Source organism: Bubalus bubalis, chromosome 12, assembly GCF_019923935.1.
Source record: "Bubalus bubalis isolate 160015118507 breed Murrah chromosome 12, NDDB_SH_1, whole genome shotgun sequence".
NCBI lineage: Eukaryota > Metazoa > Chordata > Mammalia > Artiodactyla > Bovidae > Bubalus > Bubalus bubalis.
Genome location: NC_059168.1, coordinates 82,602,046 through 82,628,685, shown reverse-complemented (window position 1 = coordinate 82,628,685; position 26,640 = coordinate 82,602,046). Strand labels below are relative to the sequence as shown.

At 40.8% G+C, this 26,640-nt stretch overlaps 1 protein-coding gene across 3 annotated transcripts in view; it reads right to left on the bottom strand.

Moving 5' to 3' along the window:
• Nucleotides 1-26,640, bottom strand: part of NBAS (NBAS subunit of NRZ tethering complex) — a 331,354-nt gene that overhangs the window by 37,622 nt on the left and 267,092 nt on the right. For 2 of the 3 annotated variants that reach the window (XM_025261541.3, XM_044926229.2), the window contains exons 45-48: nt 26,068-26,286; nt 22,307-22,509; nt 19,971-20,060; nt 4,927-5,122 (exon numbers count right to left, since the gene is read on the bottom strand). In XM_025261541.3, the coding sequence (XP_025117326.3) occupies nt 4,927-5,122; nt 19,971-20,060; nt 22,307-22,509; nt 26,068-26,286 (708 nt within the window). The remainder of the gene's footprint in view (nt 1-4,926; nt 5,123-19,970; nt 20,061-22,306; nt 22,510-26,067; nt 26,287-26,640) is intronic. The other variant, XM_044926228.2, reaches the window with a different exon arrangement.

The window sequence follows — 26,640 nt, the reverse complement described above, 5'->3', positions numbered from 1 at the left end:
AGAGCTACTGAATGATGAAGCTGGGACTGGAAAGCAGGTCTACACGGTGAAAAGCCTAAATGTTTTTCATACTACTTGCTTTGTCTATCTCCAGAGCATAGCACAGTGAATGGTGCACAATCTATGTTTGGAGACTCTCCAATGAATATTTCACATGATGTTTGGTTCAAACAATAGTTAGTAGTCATGGCATTTTTCAGAATTTTAGCTAGCAGCAGTTAACATACACAATGCAGTGTACTAAGAGAGTGAAAAATGCTAAAAAGATGAAGCAATGCTTTCTGTGCTCTGAATCAAACTCCTGATTCTTCACATCTAATCACATTCTATCCACATAGAGTGACTGTGGGAAGAGAAAGGGACAACACAGTAACAACAAAGGACAACACAAATGTTACTGCTCAATGTATCCCCCGGCAAATAGGAAGAAGAGCAGTAAATAGGCCTCTGGATCACAAGGATCTATTGCTCACAAGCTGGGTAGGCCATGTGACCTCATCTTCTAAGTCACGTGATTTCATCTAAACCAGAACAATTGGTAACTACTTTCCAAGGTCGTTTTAAAGCTGAGATGCAGTGACGTGCACTTTAGGAGACATTCCACAGTCCCTTCTTCTTCCCCAAGGATGCCAGTGCCCAGAGGATGAAATTAAGAGGAAGAACCCATTATTCGTAAGGAGGGACCTTCTCAAGGTCTCCAAACATCTGCAGAACCCAGTAACACAGATGCTTGCTCAACTTTAGTCATTTTAGGGAAAAGGGCACATCAATCTCTCACTCATATCTTGGACAGACATGCTTAGGATTTGTTTGCTTCCACATGAGAAGCAACTGGTTGATCAGAAATCACTGTCAGCAAAATATGGCAAATTAATACAAAATAGTTTCAATCTAAAAGCACCAGGCCACTCTGCAAGGAAACACTTCCATTATTCCAAGCAGATCATTTTATTTGCATATAAGGGTGCAGCAGCATGGTCTAATCATCATTCATGACAAGAACATTGGACTGAATGTCAGGATTCCCGGCCTTGCCACTTTAAAGGTGACCTTGGACAGGGCTTTTAAGATTTAATATTCATCAATTCAACAAATATTTACTGTTTGTAGGTTCCCTGTTTTCATGGAATTTGTATTCTAATGGAAGAAAAAAACACATCACATAATAGACAGGCAGATAAGCAGGAGGAAGTTAGCAGATAGTGGTAAGTGATTAGAAGAGAAAAAAAAAAAAAAATCTCACAAAATAGGTTGTGACCGGATGTTTATGCTAAAATCTGAGGACGTGACTTCTTCATTTCTGGACATCCTTCTCTTTAAAATATGTCTCTTGAACAAGGGTGCTTTCAAACATGTCTTCTAGTTCTAGGATTGTGATTTCACGCCTCTTAGAGATACACTTATGTGAATACATATTTTTAACATCAAGTAATAGCCTATGTTTGATTAAGAGAATTATTTATGACAATGAGTCCTAGCTTTGAACACACTTAAGGTTACAGTAAATCTTTTGTATGGAACTAAATAAACCTTTGCACACATAACTCTTCCTATTGATCTTTGTCTGAGTTCTGACAAAAAAATGAGTATTTTGTTTGTTTCAGCAAATGTCACCAAATTGGCCTCTGACCAGAAGGACTAATATGTCCTTCCATGTATACATGAATTTGTAATGAGGTTGAAAATTGTCTTAAACTCATTTTTCTGTTGATTACTTACAACCACAAATTCAGACTGAAATTTTACAATGTTCTTTTTTTAGGTGAATTTTTTTTTTTTTTTACATAAAACCAGAAAAAAAATTGAGGTGATGGGATATGGAATTTTTTAAGGAAACATCAGTATTTTGACCCATATTTTTCATGCACCAGTTAACTAGAAAATTACAAAACCTGAAAAACTCAGACAATTTGTACCAAAAGAATTAACACAGTCCATTCTCCCCCTCCCCCTGTTAAGCTTCTCCCTCCCCTCTTCCTGCCTCCCTGTTGCCCTCCACGCTGGGGCACATTTCTGGGGTGGAAAGGAAGGCCTCTCATGCTGTTGAAAATTGAGGGCCTCTGAATTTTTAATTCTGTTAACTAATCATTAGAAAAGTAGAAATCGCTGTCTCTCTGAGAACCATGAGGTAGCAGGCTACAGACTGTGTACTGAATTTTGCAGGAGCTGGCTGGTTTCCTGGCAACATGTTGATTTGTGGGGCCACTACTTTGGGCACCTCGAGGATAATTAAATATTAAGCCCCTCTTTGATGTACGCAAAGTCTGCCTAAGAGGATTACCAGCCACGGTGAAGGTGGCAGTCCCACAGTTTCTGGTAACTGAACGTTGCAGTGTCATTATCTGTTCTTATCTTTGCTCTGTAAGAATCCATCTCTCTCCTTAATATTGCCTTTGAGAATGGAGACGGAGATAGGGAGAAATTAAGAAAACGAGAGCCCATGCAAACAACAGTTTGGGGTCTTCTAGGTGTTTGGGACATGGGGACGAAAACAACAGTTTAACACATGTCAAAGAAATGACAGAGGTGAGCAAGGCATCCTCTGTCTCCTCTGGTTCAAGGCTCCATTTCACACACAAGCAGCCAAGGCTCACAGTGTAAGAATCTTCTCTGAGACTGGAAACAATGGTAGAGGGAGGGTGGAGACCAAGTCATATAAAAGTTACAACTTGTTCTATGAATATAACTGGAACATTGAGGAAAGCATAAAAGCAGTGGGTATACTTATATGATTTCTGAAGTGTTTAGAGCCAAATTAGAGTGCATGTTCTAATGTTTCAACATGATAGATGAAATGGGCATTTTCTCCCTTTCCTGGTTTCCACCCTGTTTCATAATATTTCTGGCGCATGGATCTGATGTGACATGAAGTGAGGCTCGAGAGAAACAGGCTTCATTGACCTGCCAGGCTCCAGCCATCAAGGAAGAGAAAACTGAAAAAAGGGTGAGAACTTGAAAAATGGAGGGTCTGTCAGAAAAATGCATAAAAGTAAGAGCATTCACTTGTTTCAGGATGAGACGGAACCTAAGGTTCCACTTGGTGAAAATAAGGTGACCTAGTTTGTTGCTTAACCTCAGGAATGCCACGAGAACCTTCGGGTCTGCTGAAAACACACACACTCCTAACGTCCACTGTGCCAGGGGCCTGCAGGGTCTGTCGCAGCCCAGTGCACTTCTGCTCACAGCCTGCTCTTGAGAAAGCCTGTTAGTGGTCTCTTAATGCAATTCAAAGCAAAATGTTAAGACTAAATAATTTGATATGGTCATGATGCTTCAGAGTATCATTCAGATATTAGTGGCTTTAATATACTGTTTCAGCAATGTGGCAGGATTAGAGAATATTCAATAAATCCATCTTTTTTGAAGCTCAAATTCTCTAACTTTGAAGAATAGATAGTATTTACCTATTTCTCTCACAGAGGGAAATAAGAATGTAGAAGGTAATTCAGGAGATGTCCTGAGATGAGTCTTGAAATATTTTTAATTTTTGGTTCTTTTTTTTAAAAAAGGAGGTTCATTGTTCTTTAAGTGAAATAAGGATACTAACAGAAATTATAAGGCAAAGTTTTAAAATGAGAAGGTACAGTGGGTTGGAGTCAGACTTCCAGGAAGCTCTTTTGAAGATTAGAAAGCAAGTCTTACTTTCTAACTTTTACTGGCCTATAGTCTGCAAGCTATAGCACTTGATTAAGTGCTGACTCTTAGATCCAGTATCTTCAGGATGCATCAGTTTAGAATCTAAGCCAAAATTCAACAGCCACCGTATTTCTTTGATTTAGGAATTAGCATTTTCACTTAGTCAACAAGCATTTAAGCTCTGAATGTATGCACAGCATTCTTAGAGGGCTTTGAAAAATGTTAAGTATATTCGCCAGGGTTTCTGAGTTTTCAGGTAGCGGGAAGACAAAACTTTAAGTAGCAGAAGTAGTAATAATAATAATAATAATAGATTAAATGTGTGGAGTTCAAAGTTCAGTTAAATTTGAAACCGTCAGGGAAGGATCCAGAGAGGTGATGGACTGAGTGAGCCTTGCACGATGAAATGAAGAAACCAAGATCTTATGTCTCTGCTACATTGTGTCTGTCTACATATAGGAGAGAGGGCATTTGAGTGCCTGGGCAGAGCAGGACAAAATGAATGAGCTAAACTGCACACTGGCATTCCACTCCAGTACTATTGCCTGGAAAATCCCATGGACAGAGGAGCCTGATAGGCTATAGTCCGTGGAGTCGCAAAGAGTCGGACACGACTGAGCGACTTCACGTTCATTGGTTAAGACTGCCCTGACTTCAGATACCAGCCATGGCTTGGGGGTTCCCAGGGGCACTCTCGGAGAAGGCAATGGCACCCCACTCCAGTACTCTTGCCTGGAAAATCCCATGCACAGGGGAGCCTGGTAGGCTGCAGTTCATGGGGTCGCTGAGGGTCGGACACAACTGAGCGACTTCACTTTCACTTTCACTTTTCACTTTCATGCGTTGGAGAAGGAAATGGCAACCCACTCCAGTGTTCTTGCCTGGAGAATCCCAGGGACGGGGGAGCCTGGTGGGCTGCCGTCTATGGCGTCGCATAGAGTTGAACACGACTGAAGCGACTTAGCAGCAGCAGCAGCAAACTGCATACTGCATTACCACTTAGATCTGTATCTCTCCAGGGAAAGGGCGAGCTGCCCTAATTAACTGATACTATGAAAAACCCTGACTGTATCCTATGAAGAGAAAAATTATATATACATGTCAGGTGACTGAGGCATCATCTACTCTGTATATTCAAACATGGAGAAGTAAAAACAAACTGTGTTGCACATATTTAACTGCTACATAGCTGTACTGATGAACACAAGGGGAAGACTGCATTAACAAGCTGATTATTCACTTGAAGGGGGTTTAAAAGAATCAGGACATGACCATCAGATGCACCCTCACCTGTCTCTGGGGCCAGGTGGCTTTGAGGATGGCCTCCGTTCTGAAGAACACGAGGAGCTTGCCATCCTCCTCAGTCAGGTGAAACGACTGTCCCAGAATCTGCAGCACATGGATGCGGGGCCGCACGGGCCAGGCGTCGTTGGCACAGAAAGGCCGCAGCCACTCCAGCAGGTCCTCGGAGGACACCAGCTCTTCTCTGCAAAACAAGGGTTACATTGAAAAAGAAAAAGACCCAGTGGTTTCTAATTCCAGTAATCAAACGTGGTGATGGATCTAGACACTTTGTTGGGTTTATTTTTTTTCCTACTGAGAGGAAAAATGTAGATTTGACATGGCTTAAAGCAAACCATATTAAGTATTTAAAAACGATGTAAAATGCATGTGATTTTTAAACAGCATCATATTAAAATGAGTTACATAGAGCAGAGAAAAAATAATCAATATGTTCTTAGATGCTTCATTTCTTAAGCAAAGCTCAACTGTGTCCGACTCTGCGACCTCATGGCCTATACTCTCCATGGAATTCTCCAGGTCCGAATGCTGGAGTGGGTGGCCTATCCCTTCTCCAGCGGATCTTCCCAACCCAGGAATCGAACCGGGGTCTCCTGCGTTGCAGGCAGATTCTTTACCAACTGAGTTATCAGGGAAGCCATTAAGAAGTACAGCTTATTGTAAAATTCTGTGTAGAAGTATGCCCAGTGCCCATCCAGTACCCAAGGCTTAAAAGACTTTCTTTTTATTGAAGTGAATTGACAACTAATTCAATGGGGGAAATTAAGAATTCCCCAGTTTTCATTTGAGCACTGCTTTAGAGTGATAACTGTCTTAACTGATAATAGTTCACATGGAAAGGTGCTAGCCAGAGTCTTGGATAACCACTTAAAGCATTTGGAAAAAAAAATTTTTTTTGATTGAAATATCATTATTTTAGTCTTGGCAAACAAAATAACTTTTGTAATACAATTTTCACGGATGGCTTATCCCACCAACTAGCTAAAACCTTGAATTCAAAGGAAAAAAAAGAAGTATGACCTATTTCTACTAATGATACTGATGGGTATCATTCAGTAATTTTATATTAAATACTACTAGTTGACAGTAACTATGCAAAGTAAATATTATAAATACCATTTTATTTAAAAATTTTCCCGTTTTATTGACATAACTGACGTGTGTGTGTGTGTGTGTGTGTGTATATAAAACATTGTATTAGTTTCAGGTGTAGTACAGAATGATTTCATATGTATATATACTGCAAAATAATTACAATAAGCTCAGTTAACATCCATAACTTGATATAGATATAATTTTTTTCCTTAAGATGGTAACTTTTAAGATTGACTCTCTTAGTAACTTTCAAATATACATTATATTGTTAACTATAGCCCTCATGTTAAACATGTAAATTCCATTTTTATAGATAAGGAAGTAGGCTTCATGGAAGTGACAGCATATGCCCACAAACATCTATAGTGGTACAATTTGACTCCAAAGTCTATGTTCTTTTCTACTATTTTTCTGTGTTTCAATAAGGAGTTAGTGGTGGTTTAGTCACTAAGTCATGTCCAACTCTTGCGACCCCATGGACTGTAGTCTGCTAGGTTGTTCCTCTGTCTATAGGATTCTCTAGGCAAGAATACTGGAGTGGATTGCCATTTCCTTCTCCAGGAGATCTTCCCGCTGCTGCTGCTAAGTCGCTTCAGTCGTGTCCGACTCTGTGCGACCCCATAGACGGCAGCCCACCAGGCTTCACCGTCCCTGGGATTCTCCAGGCAAGAACACTGGAGTGGGTTGCCATTTCCTTCTCCAATGCATGAAAGTGAAAAGTCAAAGTGAAGTCGCTCAGTCGTGTCCGACTCTTAGCGACCCCATGGACTGCAGCCTACCAGTCTCTTCTGTCCATGGGATTTTCCAGGCAAGAGTACTGGAGTGGGGTGCCACTGCCTTCTCCAGGAGATCTTCCTGACCCAGGAATAAAACCCAGGTCTCCTGCATTGCAGGCAGATTCTTGGCCGACTGAGCTATGAGGGAAGCCCCAGTAAGGGGTTAGAGCATCAAATTTTATACTACCCTAAAGATAAAATATAAATGTATGGTTATTAAAAAACTAGTAAGTTTAAAAGGATTCAGAGAAGGTGGGGACATGTGAACAACTTTCTATCCAGTACTAGAAGCTCTTTGCTTATAATCCCCAAATGGACCATCTCAGGAAAACAACTTCTTTGATGATGATGTCGATGAATTATTACCAATGACTCTTGAGAGGTCGCTCACATAGAAGCCTCACTCCCACAAGACCCTAGAGATCCATGGAAAAGCACTGAATTATATAGATTTTATAATAACCAAATCCTTATGAGGCTTTCAGCAATAAATCATCTACAGCAAGCTCCAAATTCCATGAACTAACAAGACAACAGGAAATTTTTTAAAAACTTCTGAGAAGAAGAAAATTCTATAATACCACTGACTATTTCTCTCAGTGTGCATTCTATAATATACTTGCCAATATAATTTTATGGCAATTTAAGCTAAAAAACAAAGTTGGTTATTTGTACATTGGACTAAAATACATTACAAAATGCAATGGACAAACTGGCTTAAGCATTTCCTACATGTACAAAGATATTTGTTAGTTTTGCCTTTGAGTGTCCTTCTTAACACGTACCAGAAAAGGCAAAGCCGGGGGTGCAAAAGAATGCCACCAGTATTTCCTGACTATCTACTATGTGCAAAGCAGACAGCACTGTGTGGTGGAAAAGAGTATCATTTTGGAATTTGACAGACCTGTGAATCCTGGCTCCATCCTTTCCTAACAACTCTCAATAAAAAATTATGAATGTCCTCATTCCCACTTTATAGTTAAGTAGACAAAGATCCTGAAAGTGTGTCTCTCGGAGTCTGTGAAACCAAGACAATGCATACGAAGCACCCAGCACTGTATGTGACACAAAGGAGGGATTTAATGAACAAACAACCATTGTCCAAATAATCATCATCATTTTATTATCAGCATCATCAAAGTACCTGATGTTCAGGGATGAAAAACTGTATGATCTGGTCCTTAAAAGAACTAATAATACAAGGAAACAGAAAGACGTCACAAATGACTGTTCTACAAATTACTAATATAATATAAATTGGAACAACTTTTGGGGAAGAAAAGTGGGTAGAATCAGTGAAGGCTTCGCAGAGGACGTGGCCTCTGAACAGGACCATAAAGGACAATTGGAAGGTACATGAATGGAAAAGGGGGGAAACATAATCCAGGTAAAGAGAACAGCGAGAAAAAAAAAAACAGACAAAGATTTCAAAGGACACAACATGTTCAGGGAGCAATAACAGCACAGATGTCTGGGGGTAAATCAGAGGAGAGCACAGAGGGAAGACAGGTCTCCTGACCTGGATAACCAGAGCTCACACACAGGCTGAAAAGGTGGTGCAGCTTCATACTTTGAAAGGACAGGCTTTGCAGGCGTCAGCCCAGACTCAGTGCCCAAAATGACTGCTTCCCAACAGTGCTATGCTGACCAAGAAGTTGCTTCATGGTGCTGAGCCTCAGTTTCTTATTTGTAAATTACAGATGGATAATAACCCTTTACTCAACGGAGTGGTTTGAGAATTAAATATACAAAATGAAATAATAAAGCAGAAAATATATTATCTGGCACGTAACTAAGAAGTTCAGTTAGTGGCAATGATGATTACTGAGGACTCTGGTCTTAATTGGTGTGGAATGGGAATGACAGAGGGTCTCTGAGCAGTGAAGTACCGTGATCACGTTAGTGCTTACAGAGGTGTACAGACTAGGCCATGCTCAGGCCCTTTTGGTGAAGCCTACAGGGTTCAAATTAAGTTTAACTTGGGAGAAAAGAAGACTAAAACACATTTTTGGCCTTGAGTCCAAGCCAATTTCACATAAGAAGAAGCTGGTATTTTGACCCTGTCACCCAAGGGCCAAGTGGAGGGGCAGGCAGGATGGGCTAGAACGGGAAGAAGCTGGAGTCGTGAAGACCAGATGGAAGTTACAAAAATCACACAAGATCTGCATGTGGTGAACAGGAATGAAAACTGCTAATGACAATATGAAAGCTTATTGTATGCCATGAGTTACATCACTTTATCATCACTATTTTTTTTTTCATGTATTCTGTTCTCATCTCCAGTTGGCAGATGAAGGGACAACCACAGAAAGGTTTCATAACTTGTTCATGGTCACATAGTAAGTTGTTGTTTTTTAGTCATTAATTCATGTCCGACTCCTTTTTGACACTATGGACTGCAGCTGGTCATACTCCTCTGATCATGGGATTTCCCAGTAAGAATACTGAAATGGGTTGCCATTCCTTCTCCAGGGGATTTTCCAGACCCAAGGATTGAACCTGCAGCTCCTGCATTGGTAGGTGGATTCTTTTATCACTGAGCTGCCAGAGAAGCCCCCACATAGTAAGTAGTACAGTCAGTATTTGAACCTGGACTATCTTACCGCCTTATCAATGACTATGCAATACTATGGAACCAAATGGAGGTAAATTCCAGAACACGGTGGCAATATATGACATAGATTATTATCATAGCATTTTCCAAGTCATTAAATTGAGTTAGATTCCTTTTACCTAAGAACTTACTGTTTGGTAAGTTCAGTTCAGTTGATAGCACTGGACATTTTGGAGAAAACTGCTCTAAATTTTGGTTGATAGTTCAAATATATAATGAAATTATGAGAACTCATTCCTAAAACAGAAATATTATGTTCTTGAAGTACCATGTTCTAGATGACCTTGGCTATATACTGTGAATATGTGTGTGTGTGGGTATGTGCACGCATGTGCATGCAATCAGTAGCTCAGTCGTGTCCAACTTGGTGATCCTGTGGACTTTAGCACTCCAGGTTCCTCTATCCATGGAATTTTCCAGGCAAGAATACTGGAGTGGGTTGCCATTTCTACTCCAGGGAGTCTTCCCAAGTCAAGGATTGAACCCATGTCTCTTGCATCTCCTGCATTGCAGATAGATTCTTTACCACTGTGTCAGCTGGGAAGCCCATATACTGCAAATATTTGTGCTCAATGAGACTACACAGAACCAAAGGGCAGCTCTGTAAGAAAAGCTGTCCAGGACATCAACTAGATACTATCTCCTAAAGATTTTAGCTGCAAAATAGTCTAAATTTTAAATAAAATGTGAGTTTTTAAAATTTGTAGTCACCCTTGAAATGGTACAAATACACACACACATATACAGAGGCAGAGAGAGAAAAACAGAATGTAAGACTTGTGATAAAATGTTAACAGTTGGTGAATCAAGGGGAAGAGAATATAGTCATTATTTTTCAATCTTTGCAACTTTTCTGTGGGTTTGAAATTTTTCAAGACAAGCAGGTGGGGAGAAAATAACCAATTACAACTTTTATAATGTAAAAAGAAAGAGAATGGGAAGGAAAATGATTCCAGTTTTATAGTCGTTTATGAAAGCAAGAGGAGGGTTTAATGAGCTTAGGAATAAAAAGAGAACATGATTTCAAAACACTTTTACCTTATTATAAAAGTTATACAAATGATTTTAAGAAGATATAAAATAAGTAACAGAGAAAAATCTCTCCTAGTTTCATTGCAAATACATAGACATTTGCTTCTACCTCTTTCCCTGTCATGAGGATTTTGGGGACAGGAGAGAAGTTATACTACACAGGGTAATTTAGTATGCTATTTTTTAAAAAAATAACTACTAAAGGAAACACACACACATTCATACAATCCCTTCTGGCCCAAAAGGTAAGGAGTGTACTGAAATATACAAGATGTTCTATTAACAGAAAAGAACAGCAGCAGCAACAATGGCAACCAAAATAGGTTCAGTGAATGATTAATTTGCGAACGTTATGTTCTATTGTGTAAAGTAGCATGAGAAGATATTCACAAAACTACAAAGGAATGGAAGAGAAATGCCAACGAAACAAAGGCAATTATTGAATCAAAGAGAAAAGACAGATTTTGAGAATATTAGTAAGATGACCCTTTGTAAAAGAGCTTGAAGATTTTGCATGGCATAAACATATGAAGATAACCTAACCTTGAACTTAAATGGTGATGGTACATTAAAACAGACAGTAAATATGAAAAGCACTTTATATGTCATGATGCACTACACAAATTCTTCTTATATTTAAGAATGGGGGAAGCAAAGACTGTATTCAAACAAGAGAAACATAAACCTTTATGATTTCCTGTAGACATAAATGTCATAGATTTGGAATGCCTGAAGGGAGCAGTTCACTTTGCCTAATCTTCTATACTGAAGGCATAAGCCAGCAGCCAAATTTTTGTATTGATATGTATAGTACATACCAATGTGTCAAAATTTTTAAATTTTACACAATGAAGGTCTTCTTTTCTCTCATTTTCCTGAGATTATAATTGATACGCAGCACTAAGTATAAGGATTACAGCATAGTGGTTTGACTTACATATATTGTGAAGACTACCTTAGCAAGTTTACTGATAATCTATCATCTCATATAGATACCAAAAAAAAAAAGAAAAAAAAAACACGAAGATTTCTTTCCTTGTGATGAGATCTCTTATGATCTACTCTGAACAACTTAGCGCTTCTTTCAACACTGGAAGATGAGGGCTCAGTGGAAGCTGCCTGCCTTAGATAAGGCCTCTTGAGCTCTCAAGTTCCTCTCCGACTCCACCACCTCCTCCCTGCCCTGAAGCCCAGTCCACCTTATTCATTTTCATTCCCTGCCTGGTGTCAGTAGGAAATGAGTTTGAGAACTGATATGTAAACTGAGAGAGAAGGAGAGACAGGACAGGAGGGTGGGGTGGGGCAGCAAGTAAATGTGAGTGAGTTAACAGTGAGAGACATAAACACTTATATTCTAGGAAGGTCTCAACTCAGTTAAGGGATTGATCCACACACTGTGTACACTTTCCTCACTACACACAGAGCTGGACCTGTCCCAGGACAATGTCCTCCATGCATCAGCTCCCCGGAAACAACTGGGGCTCCTGGCAAAGAACAGGGCGGAACCCAAAACAACTGAATGCATCGTGTGCTAATGCCATTGCGGTAGTGTAAAAAGTGTGGCTTTTTTTCAAATGATTATCATAATCAAGTTACAGTGAAGGAAAGATTGCTGCAAAGGCAGTAACTGTGGTGTGCACACAATTCCAACCTCAAATCTTTTATAAATTCATTTTTAATTGAAGGATAATTCCTTTACAAAACTGTGTTGGTTTTTGCCATACCTCATCATGAATCAGTCATAGGTAAACATATGTCCCCTCCCTCCTGAACCTCTAGAAAAATGGTACTCATGAACCTATTTGCAGGGCAGCAACAGAGACATGGCTCAGACGGTAAAGTGTCCATCTACAACGCGGGAGACCCGGGTTCGATCCCTGGGTTGGGAAGATCCCCTGGAGAAGGAAATGGCAGCCCACTCCAGTACTCTTGCCTGGAAAATCCCATGGACAGAGGAGCCTTGTAGGCTACAGTCCATGGAGTCGCAAAGAATCGGACACGACTGAGCGACTCCACTTTCTTTCTAACAGAGACACAGACATACAGAACAGACTGATGGACACGGGAGTGGGGGAGGAAGGAGAGGGTGGGATGAATGGAGAGAGTAACATGGAAACCTTTACACTACCATATGTAAAATAGAAAGCTAATGGGAATTTGCTGTATAATCAACTCAGTTCAGTTCAGTCACTCAGTCGTGTCCTATTCTGCAACCCCATGGATGGCAGAACTCCAACCTTCCCTGTCCATCACCAACTCCTAGATTTGACTCAAACTCATGTCCGTCGAGTCGGTAATGCCATCCAACTATCTCATCCTCTGTCGTCCCTTTCTCCTGCCGCCTTCAATCTTTCTAGCATCAGGGTCTTTTCAAATGAGTCAGTTCTTTGCATCAGGTGGCCAAGGAATTGGAGCTTCAGCATTAGTTCCTCCAATGAATATTCAGGACTGATTTCCTTTAGGATGGACTGGTTGGATCTCCTTGCAGTCCAAGGGACTCCCAAGAGTCTTCTCCAACACCACAGTTCAAAAGCATCAATTCTTCGGCGCTCAGCTTTCTTTATAGTCCAACTCTCACATCCAAACATGACCACTGGAAAAACCATAGCTTTGACTAGCCAGACCTTTGTTGGCAAAGTAATGTCTCTGCTTTTTAATATGCTGTCTAGGTTGGTCATAGCTCTTCTTACAGGAGCAAGAGTCTTTTAATTTCATGTATGACTCAAGAGAATTCAAACCAGGGCTCTGTGTCAAACCTTGCCTTTTGATAAATAAATATACTAACAGCATCTTTGGGGCTGCTCTCAAATGTATGCCAATCACAATATCTTCTTGAGGTTCATTCATCAATAGAAGCATGGGCACATCTCACTGGAACGAGGTAGAAATGGCAGCTGTGAAGTCATAAATATGGCCTTAGGTGGCCTGGAGAACCACTGTAGTGGTAGACTGGATCCACCCTCCTTGTTGGTGACCATGGTTCATATTACAGATTGGAGGCCTCATACGCTGTGGGTGCTTGGAGAGCATCTGGTGATTCACTTTGCCTCCTGGAGCATGAAGAGCGAGAAGAAATCAGATTCGATTTGTGCCAGTGGGTTTCTTTCTTTTGCCTTTGCTTTTTATGGTCTTTTGTGTGCTTGAAAAATAATGTGAAGTCCCTAAGCAACATGGAAGAGCTCAGTGATGTCTGAATGATCTGACATTGCTCAATATACATCAAACTTTAAGACATCTAAAGCGGGTACTGTGATTAAGCAGCAATTTAAGCAAACAAAGACTAATAAAATACTCACTAGCTTTGAAGGAAATCTTTCTTCCTTTTTGAATGGTGCACAGAGGAATTCCTCATTAATTATCTGTTTTCTGAGTGGATTTATTTCTGTATATCCATTTGAGAGTCACTAATATACTGGTTGGAGAAGGCAATGGCACCCCACTCCAGTACTCTTGCCTGAAAAATCCCATGGATGGAGGAGCCTGGAAGGCTGCAGTCCGTGGGGTCGCTGAGGGTCGGACACGACTAAGCGACTTCCCTTTCACTTTTCACTTTCATGCATTGGAGAAGTAAATGGCAACCCACTCTAGTGTTCTTGCCTGGAGAATCCCAGGGATGGGGGAGCCTGGTGGGCTGCCGTCTATGGGGTCGCACAGCGTCGGACACGACTGAAGTGACTTAGCAGTAGCAGCAATATACTGGTTCAGGCGTCCCAGGTGGCTAGGTGGTAAAGGATCTTCCTGCCAATGCAGGAGCCACCAGAGATGTGGGTTCGATCCCTGGGTTGGGAAGATCCTCTGGAGGAGGAAAGGGCAACCCACTACAGTGTTCTTGCCAGGATAATCTCACAATCCATGGGGTTGCAGAGTTGGACATAAATGAGCAACTGAGCACACACACAATGTACTGGTTTATGCTTGTGAGTTATTTGTCAGGAAATTTTTTAATAATATGAAGGCCCAGATAACCATGATGGTGTAGTCACTCACCTAGAGCCAGACACCCTGGAGTGTGAAGTCAAGGGGGCCTTATGAAGCATTACTACAAAGTTAATGGAGGTGATGAAATTCCAGCTGAGCTACTTCAAATACAAAAATGATGCTGATAAACTGCTGTACTCAATATGACAGCAAATTTGGAAAACTCAGCAGTAGCCACAGAACTGGAATTTTCATTTCGGCCCCAAAGAAGGGCTTTGCCAAAGAATGTTCAAACTACCAAACAACTGCACTCATTTCACATGCTAGCAAGGTAATACTCAAAATCCTTCAAGCTAGGCTTCAACAGTATATGAACCGAGAACTTCCAGATGTACAAGTTGGATTTAGAAAAGTCAGAGGAATCAGAGATCAAATTGCCAACATCCGCTGGATTGCCCAAAAAGCAAGAGAATTCCAGAAAAACATCTACTTCTGCTTCACTGACTACGCTAAAGCCTTTGACTGTGTGCATCACAACAAACTGTGGAAAATTCTGAAAGAGATGGGAATACCAGACCACCTGACCTGCCTCCTGAGAAACCTGCATGCAGGTCAAGAAGCAACAGTTAGAACCAGACATGAAACAACAGACTGGTTCCAAATCCGGAAAGGAGTACGTCAAGGCTGTATATTATCACCCTGCTTATGTAACTTATATTCAGAGTACATCATGCAAAATGCTGGGCTGGATGAAGCTCAAGCTGGAATAAAGAAACATTGATTGCCAGAAGAAACATCAATAACCTCAGATATGCAGATGATATCACCCTTATGGCAGAAAGTAAAGAGGAACTAAAGAGCCTCTTGAGGAAGGTCAAAGAGAAGAGTGAAAAAGCTGGCTTAAAACTCAACATTCAAAAAACTAAGATCACGGCATCCAGTCCCATCACTTTATGGCAAAGAGAAGAGGAAAAAGTGGTAGCAGTGACAGATTTTCTTTCCTTGGACTCCAAAATCACTGAAGATGTTGACTGTAGCCATGAAATTAAAAGACACTTGCTCCTTGAAAGAAAAGCTATGACAAATTTAGACAGCGTATTAAAAGCAGAGACATCACTTTGCCAACAAGTCCATATAGTCAAAGCTATGGTTTTTCCAGTAGTCACGTTTAGATGTGAGAGTTGGATCACAATAATGGCTGAGTGCTGGAGAATTGATACTTTTGAATTATGGTGCAGAAAAAGACTGTTGACAGTCCCCTGCATGGCAAGTAGATCAAAACAGTCAATCCTAAAGGAATTCAACCCTGGATATTCACTGGAAGGACTGATGCTGAAGCTCCAATATCTTGGTTACTTGATGGGAAGAACAGACTCACTGGAAAAGACCATGATGCTGGGAAAGACTGAAGGCAAAAGAGGAAGGGGGAGGTAGAGGATTAGATGATTAGATAGTGTCACTGACTCAGTAGACATGAATTTGAGCACATTCTGGGACATAGCAGAGGACAGAGGAGCCTGGTATGCTGCAGGCCATGAGGTCGTCAAGACTTGGACACAAGTTAGCAACTGAACAACAACAACTGTGTGTGTATGTGTGTGTGTGTGTGTGTGTGAATCACTTTGCTGTACACCTGAAACTAACACAGCATTATAAATCAACTATATTTCAATTAAAAAAATAATAAAGACACTTTTGCATTTCTCGTTACTTGGCCTGTCATTAGTATCACCATCTCCATTTTTCAGATTAGGAAATGACAGTCAGACAGGCTCTGTAGTTTGTCTGGGTTGCCCAGGTAAGGACAGGTTGTGAATTTCTCTCACAGTATCTCGTTTTCTTCTGATATTAAACAGCCTGCAATGGACAGTTAAGGGAGTGCTTCTCAAACACCAATGTGCTTAGGAATTGCCCAGGGATCTTATTAAAATACAGATTTTACTTGGCTGGTGTGGGTAGAGCCCAAAATTCTGCATTTCCAACCAGCTCCCAAGTGTCCCTGAGTCCGAGACTGACCTTTGTGAGATCTTATGCCATTATTTTTCTCTGTTTTTCTCACCTCCTCCACCTCCTTCTCTGTGCCTTGGCATTATTTCCTTTTCTGCGCCTTGCCTTCATATGTGTGTTGTGTTCAGTGGCTAAGTTATATCTGACTTTTCTGAATTATTATTTGTTTCAGTCACTGAGTCGTGTCCCACTCTACGAGCCCTTGGAATGAAGCATGCCAGTCTTCGCTATCCTTCACTATCTCTTGGAGTTTGCTCAAATTCATGTCCATTGAGCTGGTGATGCTATCTAACTAACTCATCCTCTGCTGTCCTTTTTTCCCTTTTGCCTTCAATCTTTCCCAGCATCAGAGTCTTTTCCAATGAGTTGGCTCTTTGCATCAGGTGGCTAAGACACTGGAGTTTCAGCTTCAGCATCAGTCCTTCCAATGAATATTCAAGGATGATTTCCTTCAGAATTGACTCGTTTGACCTCCTTGCCTTCCAGGGGACTCTCAACAGTCTTCCCCAACACCACAATTTGTAAGCACCAATTTTTCAGTGCTCAGCCTTCTTTATGGTCCAACTCTCACATCCATACATGACTCCTGGAAAAACCATAGCTTTGACTATATGGACTTTTGTCAGCAAAGTGATGTCTTTGCTTTTTAATACACTGTCTAGATTTGTCATAGCTTTTTCCCCAAGGAGAAGCATTTTTTAATTCCAAGACTGCTTTCTCCATCTGCAGTGATTTTGGAGCACAAGAAAACAAAGTCTGTCACTGTTTCCACTGTTTCCCCATCTATTTGCCATAAAGTGATGGGACTAGATGTCATGCATCTTAGTTTTTTGAATATTGAGTTTCAAGCCACCTTTTTGACTGGCAAGAATACTGGAGTGTGTTGCCATTTCCTTCTCTGGAGATCTTCCTGACCCAGGGATGGTACCTGCATATCCTGCATTGCAAGCATATTCTTTACCGCTGAGCCATCAGAGAAGCCCAATAAATATACGCACACACATATATATGTATGTATAAATATACACATATATATTCTTTTCCATTGTGATTTATTATAAGATATTGAATACATTTTCCTGTGCTTCAGTAGGTCCTTGTTGTTTACCTATTTTATATATAGTAGCTTGTATCTGCTATTTCCAGAGCCTTAACTTGAAAAGAGCTTGAATCCCCAGGTTGCTCTGAAGACCCCCCTGGGAACAACCTAGAAAAGAGAGTGACTCCCTTCTGGGACTCCCCTCTGTGACTCTTGCCCGCAAGCTCTTGGGGAGGCGAACTGAAGCCAAGAGTATCAGGTTTAACTGTCCACATTCACAAAGCACTTGCCAGGCATAAAAGTTAGGACTTTGTCTTTCTTCTTTTTCTTTCCTAAGTGAAAAAAAATTTTTTTCACTGAAATTTGTTTTTGTTGTTGTTAAGGACCCTCTGTTATTTTGTGTCTCTGGGATGCAAAGTAAGATCTTGTTCTGACTCTCCATTCCCCAATGTCTTCCTCTTTGGAAATCGAAGCTTAAAAAGAAAATTGTCTTGTATTCAAGAGACTCGAGTTGTATTCTTCTGTATATCCTGTATACATATATCTGTTTATCTGGCTGGAAATTCACTAAGAAAAACACTGCCTCCTAATTTTTTCGAGATGTCCCCTGTGGGACCAGATTGAGGGATTCCCCTTGGAAGGGGCTTCGGGCAGTATCTGTTAAGATCCCTTCCATCATGTGAGGCCAGGGTCTGGGTTGGGGTACTTGAGAGCAACACAGAGGGGAGCAGCAAGCTGAGAACTGACTGATGGACTGCGACTGGGATGGCAATAGGTCAATGGCCTGTCTAGAAAGTGACACACAGCATTTCTGTCCGCGCTGCTCTCTGCTGCATCTGCCTTGTTTAGGCTTGTCCTCAGCCTGGACCACCATCATCCACCTCCATCATCCTTATCACAGACTCAGATGTCACAGACCAGGTCCAGTGCTGTCCCTTGTGGGTCCTGCTCTGACTTCCCTGGGACAGAATAAGCCACTCCCTTCACCTTGCTTTCTGCACAGCACTGACTATGCTACTGCATGGTAACCAGGGCCCTGAGAAACCTGGTCTCCCTGCAAGACTCTGAGCTCCTCCGGACTGGAGGTTACTTCTTGCCCAGAACTGGAACTGAGAACGGAATGTGACATACAGTGAACATGCAGAGCGATGGCATTTGTCTCTAAAATAAGAGGCCCGTGTGAGCCACGGCTGTGGCTTCCTTACCATTTAAAGACCCATAAGCAAAGGAGTTTAGAAAAACTGTGCCGAGCAAATGGCAGAGTGTGTGGAGGGCCCTGCGTGCCCTGTGGTCCAGCCCACCCACATGGTTTACCCTGTGTCCCTTCACTCAAACCATGGGCACAAAGCTATGCATGCAGACATGCTCGAAGGCCATTGAGCAGTCAATTATGCTGCAGGGGCAGACTGGAGTCCTGGCTGTGTTTCCCAGGCCTCTGACTCTGGGCAAGTCAATTCCTCTCTCCCCCTTATCTGCAAACGGCAACAATACACACAGGTGTCAAAAATCATAACCACTAAATCCACAAAGATAGATGGAAAGAGTTCTAACAGCAAGTAACTAAAACAGAATATAGAAGTGTTCATACATTTTGATTGAAATTATGTAAAAATATATCCGTACCTGAACAATAACTGGGAGGTAATACGCAAATAAAAACAACAATATCATTGAATGAACTATGAGGCAGTTTCTCAAATATGCTTCATCATTATTATATCATATTTTCCATTAAAAAAGAAAATTGGGGTAAAGCCTTACAGGGTTGCCATGGATATAAGACACAGGAAAGATCTCCATAAACTCCGGGAAATATATTCTTGTCATTCAGCTGCTGCTACTGTTATTCCTACTACGAACAGCTGAACAGGGTTCCCACGTGGCAATAGTGGTAAAGAACTCGCCTGCCAATGCAGGAAACATACGAGGCGTGGGTTCGATCCTGGCTTGGGAAGATCCCCTGGAGGAGGGTATGGCAACCCACTCCAGTATTCTTGCTTGGAAAATCCCATGGATAGAGGAGCCCGGTGGGCTAAAGTCAGTAGGGTTGCAAACAGTCGGACAGGACTGAAGCGACAGCACACACACACCTGGGTGAAAAATTCTTTCTCAAACTGGATTGGAGACACACACCTCTTAGGCTTACAAAGCCGGTACACTCTTAATCCTCAGACAAGACAGATCTCACATACACAAAGCTTTTCAAAATACAACATATAAACTCTAGGAATGCCCATACTTAATCAGTAGAGTAAACCCCCTGGAGATATGAACCCCTCCTCTCCTAAGATGCTCAGCGCGGTGTCTCCTCCTTGGCCGCTTTTGAAAGGAGTGAGAAGAGACCATGCTCTCTAAGGCCTGAGAAGCAGATGGTCCTGTTGGAGCTGATGGACTAAGAGAACAAATCTCCAGAAAGTTCTCAGCTCTTTCTTCAGAGCCACCTAGAAAAGACGCTTAGAGGTGGAAGCCTCATAACCACAGATATTGAGAGGTAATTCTAAGACTCTAAGGAACGCCATTAAGTGAGACCTGCAAACCGCTCCAGCCTTACCCTTCGTCCACACTGGCATGGACCGCGGCAACAACTCCTTCTAGGATGTGGAGCGGGTCCACCGGCCCCCCAAGGTCAGCACTGCATCCACTGTGAAGGGAGAGACAGAGAGAGGAAGGGATTCAGGACGGATGGCTCAAGCTCAGGAACCAGCAGGGCACTGACACTCAGATAAACCCAGCTGGATCTCAGCAGAGCATACACCATGAGCTCACAGCCGCTCATAGCATCTGCAGCCCGCCAAGTACCAGGTCCTGTGCTGCGTGTGTCCTGAGGATGTGGAGAGGAAGCCGTCTCTGCCCTGAGGAGCTCACAATCTAACAGAGGCTTGTTTCCTACCAAAAGAGTAGCAAAACAAATGAAGTTTAAAAAATAAAAAGGAAAAAGAGAAAGAAAATCTATTTTCATTCTGTTATTCAAAAATTCAAAGAAATACCCAATGGGCATTAAAAATATGAGCTATTTTAAGCATTAAATATATATACTCTAAATCCTCCAGTTGGCCTTTTCCCCACAATATTAATATTCACATGGCCCTTACAAGGCACCAGGCAGTGTTATGTGCTTCACATACATCCTGCCATTTAATAATCCAACACCCCTGAGACGGGCCCTACTATGATGTCCATGCTACAGATGTGTGTGCATGGAATTCTACGGAATTTTGAAAATGCAGCAGAGGGAAGAGAAGTTTTAGATGAGTCTTCTGAATAATTTAAGTTATATGATTTAAACCAACTGCTGGATTCAGTATGTTCATACCTTTGTCATATTAAGCTTACTAAATTCACTAACCTTCCAAAAGGTAAATGTCATAGACCTCGTCAATAGCCATTTACTTTCCTTAGAAAAAAGGCAGATGAACTAAAGTTCCCTTTCTCCCACTACTGAAAGATTTAATCCATTTTTATTGAAAGTCTTCTGTGCACCAACTATAACATTTATTAGACCAGAATGAAATCTTCAGTGCTAGAACTGGGCACACGGGAGAAAAGAGGAGTATAATTTATGTCAGAATTTTATAAATGTAAAAATATCATGTCAAATTTTAATTATGTGAAAACATACAATTTTTTAAATGAAACTAAATTCTCTTCAAAGCACTAATTTTTCAAACTTTTGTTTTTGTGAGAGTCATATGAACTCGAAGTAATAATACAAGGTAACAAAAATCAAAAAGCTCCCCTGGTAGCTCAGACGGTAAAAATCTGCCTGCAACGCAGGAGACCTGAGTTTGATTCCTGGGTTGGGAAGAACTCCTGGAGAAGGGAATGGCTACCCATTCCAGGACTCTTGCCTGCAGAACCCATGGACAGAGGAGAATCGAAAAGATAGAGATGGCAAACAATTATCTGTTATCACTTGAAAGTGGAAAGTGGCTCTAATAACCACAAGCACCACCAAAACATAGTAAGTTCATTATGTAATAAAGGTTTATTCATTTCACATTTGTGATTTCTAAAAAATGTTACACTACGTTATTTCTCTCCTTATACAGAAAATTACCAGATACCTCAGAGCATTAAGGTGAAAACTGGATGAAGCTGGGTAATTAAACTGATAAAGACTCATTTGATTTCAGTGCAGCTGCTGAAAACTGACACGCTTTTAATCAAAAAGTTCCTCAAGAGCAACACGGAATCGCAAAGAATGCTTAAAAGAAGAATAAATTAAACACAACTAAATCTTTTAGGCTAATTGCATTATTCACAAAAAGCACTTGATGCCTCATTATTTTCTTAGCTTAACTTTCCCCTCTTTCCTAATCCCCTGGAAGCTTTCCTACAAAGATACCAGCCTATTGACAGGAAGCTAGAATTTCTCAATTGTCGGCTTTATGCCATTAATTGCAGGTAAATAACATCCTAATATACTTAACAGGTGTCTAACTTCTTCAGTATGTGCTTAACCTTGCCTTGTACACTTCAAAAGAAACTTCTGGGAATTGGTTTTCCACTGCTGAAAAGACAAGCTCTGAAAATCCATACTAAAATTACATGACAGGTCTGACATGAAGGGACCTGCTTCACTGGCCACATTGGCCTTTGTCCCTTATTTCAAGAATTATCTGAGTGAGGGAGAGGGTCAACCGAGAAATTAGAAATGTGTTACATACAGGACCAATGATGGAGCATTTTCATGGTTCTCCACTCTCAAGATATTTTAAGACAAGAGACTGAGAAGTCTAATCATAATCACTTACTTTTATAAAGTACTTCATAGTTATACAATGCTCCTATGTACACAATATTTTATCTTCATAACAACTGTGAAACAAGCACTTTACTGGCAAAATATCAGCTCAGGTTTTCCTTGATGACTGTTTTATGGCTTACCTCAATGCAGAGACGATTTTTGTTACTGCACTCTGCACAATGTCCTTGGGCGAGATGTCAAGAGGGCCCACAGCCACCTCCAGCAGCTGCTGAATCATTCTTAGAGGCTGACCATCTAAACACATGGCCACGGCTTGATTGTAAACTTTCTCTTTTTCTGACCGAGACAGATCATAGAGGTAACCGTATTTCTGCAGCGTTTCCTGAAAACATGGAATTCAACATGTAACTATGAACTAGAAATTACATGAACAGAGTGAACTATACTCAGAAGACTCTCAAACCAAATATACTACAACCACAAACACCACACGGAGGAACACAGAGGGGATGTTAAGAGCTTGGTCTCCAGAGCTACCAAGACTTGACTGTAAACCTTGCTTTACTGTGTACTAAGTAGTAAGCCACTGTGATCTCAAATTTCCAGTGTCTATAAAATGAGAATGAGGACAATCAGTTCTTGTGAATAGAGGGTGTTGTAAACATTCAATAATACAAAAATCAGTCCTTTAGCACAATGTCAGGCACAAAGTAATGCTCATTAAATTTCTCTATTATTATTATTGTGCTATAAACACATAACAGTTAAAATCTATTAAGTATCAACTATGTAAACCCAGGTATTGTATATGTTATATAATTTAATGTTTATAATTATCCTGATAGCTCAGTTGCTAAAGAATCTGCCGGCAACGCAGGAGACCCCGGTTTGATTCCTGGGTCAGGAAGACCCAGGGAAAAGGGATAGGCTACCCACTCCAGTATTCTTAGGTTTCCCTTGTGGCTCAGCTGGTTAAGAATCCACCTGCGATGCAGGAGATCTGGGTTTGATCCCTGAGTTGGAAAGATCCCCTGGAGGAGGGAAGGGCTACCTACTCCAGTATTCTTACCTGGAGAATTCCATGGACTGTATAGTCGGGTCGCAAAGAGTCAGACGTGACTAAGCAACTTTCACTTTCACTTTTCTTTCAACTATCCCACAAGGAGCTCTAATTAGCTCCACTTTATCAGAAAAGAAGCTGAAAACCAAAGGTGTTACGCAACATGTCCACAAGTCACACAGTCGCCATTAATGGAGCTTGGGATTAGAATCCAAAGTTATGCTTTCCCCACCACATTCCCCCATTCCACACTGCCAGTCCCTTTTTGATAATATTGTAAAAACTAACATGACAACAAATAATTTCAGAAATAGAACACAGCCTACCATCGTCCAGCATACCAAAGGCGATTACTTGATGTTAACAACACTTTCTAACTTTCACAAGTGCTTCTGAATATAACTGTTTTGTCTTTCAAACCTTAACTGGACATTTGATGATATCAAAGACTTACTATTAACATTTTTATTGGTAATGTAGTGGTAGTGGCAGTTACATTTAAATATATCTTTTAGAAATAGATACGGAAGGATTTGTGCATAAAATGAAAAGATGACTGGGTTTTTCTTTAAAATGACTCAGAGGAGTAAGGGTAGAAAGGAAATACATTGGTCATGTCTTGATAATGGTGAAAGCTGGGAGTTGGGCACATGAGCTTTCAGTTTACTACTCTCATGTGATACTTTCTATATTTAAACTCAAACTACCTTTGAGTTAGGCAACGAAATTACTAGTATCCATATTGAGACAAGAGAAAACTGAGGTTCCAATGGTCTGTGATTGAAGTTGCACTAACCTTCTTGAGTTTCCAGTATGGTCTTTCACTGAGTATATAATTAAAGAGGTTAAAATCAAAGCCTGCACTTAAAAGGGTCAATATATATAAGGTTGAAGGTTATTTTCAGCATTTGATCTAAAAGGTGCCTTAACAAAATCATACAATGTCAATTTAGGGACCAGAAGAGGCTCCTATTAAGGACCATCCATGGCCTAACAACATTCGCAATCAGCTATTCCAAGTGTGCTCAGTCCCTTGGTTGTGTTCAACTCTTTTCAACCCCATGGACTGCAGCTCATAAGGCTCCTCTGTCTACAAAATTTTCCAGGCAAGAGTACTGAAATGGGTTGCCATTTCCTTCTCTAGGGGATCTTCCCGACCCAGGAATTGAACCTGGGTCTCCTGAATTGCAGACAGAGTCTTTACCAACTGAGCTACAAGGGAAGCCCCTTAATTGTCAATATTTTAATATTGTCAATAATTGTAATTATTGATTACACAACTGTAACCATCAGCAGAATAAAATCAAGATCGGTAAGGCCAATTTGCTTCCTATGAAGGCTTCTATATTGCTCATACCATTATTTAATATTATTTATTAGATAGGCTAATAGGCACTAAAAAAATACAAAAATAAAATAAAACTGAAATCAGGCTTTTGAACTCCTCCCATTATCTCTTGGATGAGGGGCTTGCATTTTTGAGTCTCATACGTATTTTGAAGTATTCCATTTGTTTAGTATTTGGACTCCTCTCCACTGACTGATTTTTCTAGTCAGGAATATATATATTGTTTTACAAGCCAAGAATACAATTCATTAAACACATAAGGTTAAAAAAAAAAATAAAGCAGATCAGTGGCCACTTACAGGTTCATTCACTACAGCATTACAAAGCAAACGGACTATTTTTTACATACCTAAACACTGTTTTTACCTGGATGAAAACCATTTATGTAGTGATTTGTCAACTTTTTAGCTATAGAAAGTGAAAGTGAGTCACTCAGTCGTGTCCAACTCTTTGCAACACCATGGACTATGGGAATTCTCCAGGCCAGAATACTGGAACAGGTAGCCTTTCCCTTCTCCAGGGGATGTTCCCAACCCAAGGATCAAACCCAGGTCTTCCACAATGCAGGCAGATTCTTTACCAGCTGAGCCACCAGGGAAGCCCAAGAATACTGGAGTGGGTTGCCTATCCCTTCTCCAGTGGATCTTCCAGACCCAGGAATCGAACTGGGGTCTCCTGCATTGCAGGTGGATTCTTTACCAACTGAGCTATGGAAAAGAATACTAAAATTCCCATGATGGTGAATACAGATGAAAAGCTTCCAAGGCTACAGAGGGTTTCCTTATGCAATCCGAACCCTCTGGTCCCCAAACCTCATAGGGGCTCATGACTCCCATGAGGGGGCCTTTTGAGACTCCACTAGACCAGAGGGTCCCACCTAGAATGAACTAGGAACAACTTCATCAGCCAAAAAAGTCATGTCAAGAATAAATTATATTGGAAAATACACCAGAAAAACAGGATGAGAACACATATTCTTTAAAAAAAAAAAAAAAAATTTTCTGAGGGAGGTATGGATGGCTATTTCTGAATTTTTCTGAAAGTCAGAAGAAAAATTTATCATCATTCAATTGGAAAGCAAAACATCTCCCAGCTAGAAATAGAGCATGTTGTGTGTGTGTTGACTGCTCAGTCTCGTCTGACTCTTTGTGACCCCATGGACTGTTGCCCTCCAGGCTCCTTTGTCCAAGGAATTCTTGAGGCCAGAATACTGGAGTGGATAGCCTTCAGAGGATCTTCTTCAGGGGATCTTCCCAACCCACGGATTGAACCCTGGTCTCCCATATTGCAGGTGGATTCTTTACCAGCTGAGCCACCAAGGAAGCCCATATGACTGAGTCACTTTGCTGTGCGCCTGAAGCACAATCCTGTAAATTAACCATGTACTGCAATTTAAAAACAGGTACTGAAAAAAAGTCTGCAACATTGAAAAGCCTATCACAACTATGAATATAGCTTTAAAAGACAAATGAAAGAACACACTGATATTATCCGAGTGTGTGAGCATACAGAAGGAGTTTGCATTTCATTACCTGCTCACTGTTCTTCAGAGAAATGATGAAGCTGTGGTCGAGGGTTTCCAGGTGTGCCAGTGATTGCTCCAGATGATTCAAGGCATCTGCATAGGTCACCTGAGACCCACCAGCCTCCTCAGTGTCTTCTTCTAAGTTTCTTTTTCTTGGCTTTTCAATAAAATGTTTGACTGCCTTAATAGCCTTTCCAGTCATTTCTTTACGTGCTTCCAGAGACAGCTTTACCAACAACAATAACAAAAAGAGAGTGAGAGAGAGGAACTGAACAAAGGTAAGAATCACCCTATGTATTACATGTGATGGATTTAGTAAAGTATTAGTGTGGTAGAGAGAACAAAAGTGAAATTTTAATACATAAATTTTCATGAATAGGACTTTTGCTATACTAGTTTTTCTTCCATGAAGAAAACAAAAATAGGGTGGTATCATTTGCACTATTAAATGCATAAATATAGCTTTTTAAAAAATGCTAATACCCAAAGCAGGTGGTGTCATGGTGAAACATATTCAAATAGATTACTGGTTACAGTGAAAAAATGAGGAGTCATTTCTATAACCAATTCTGATAATTTA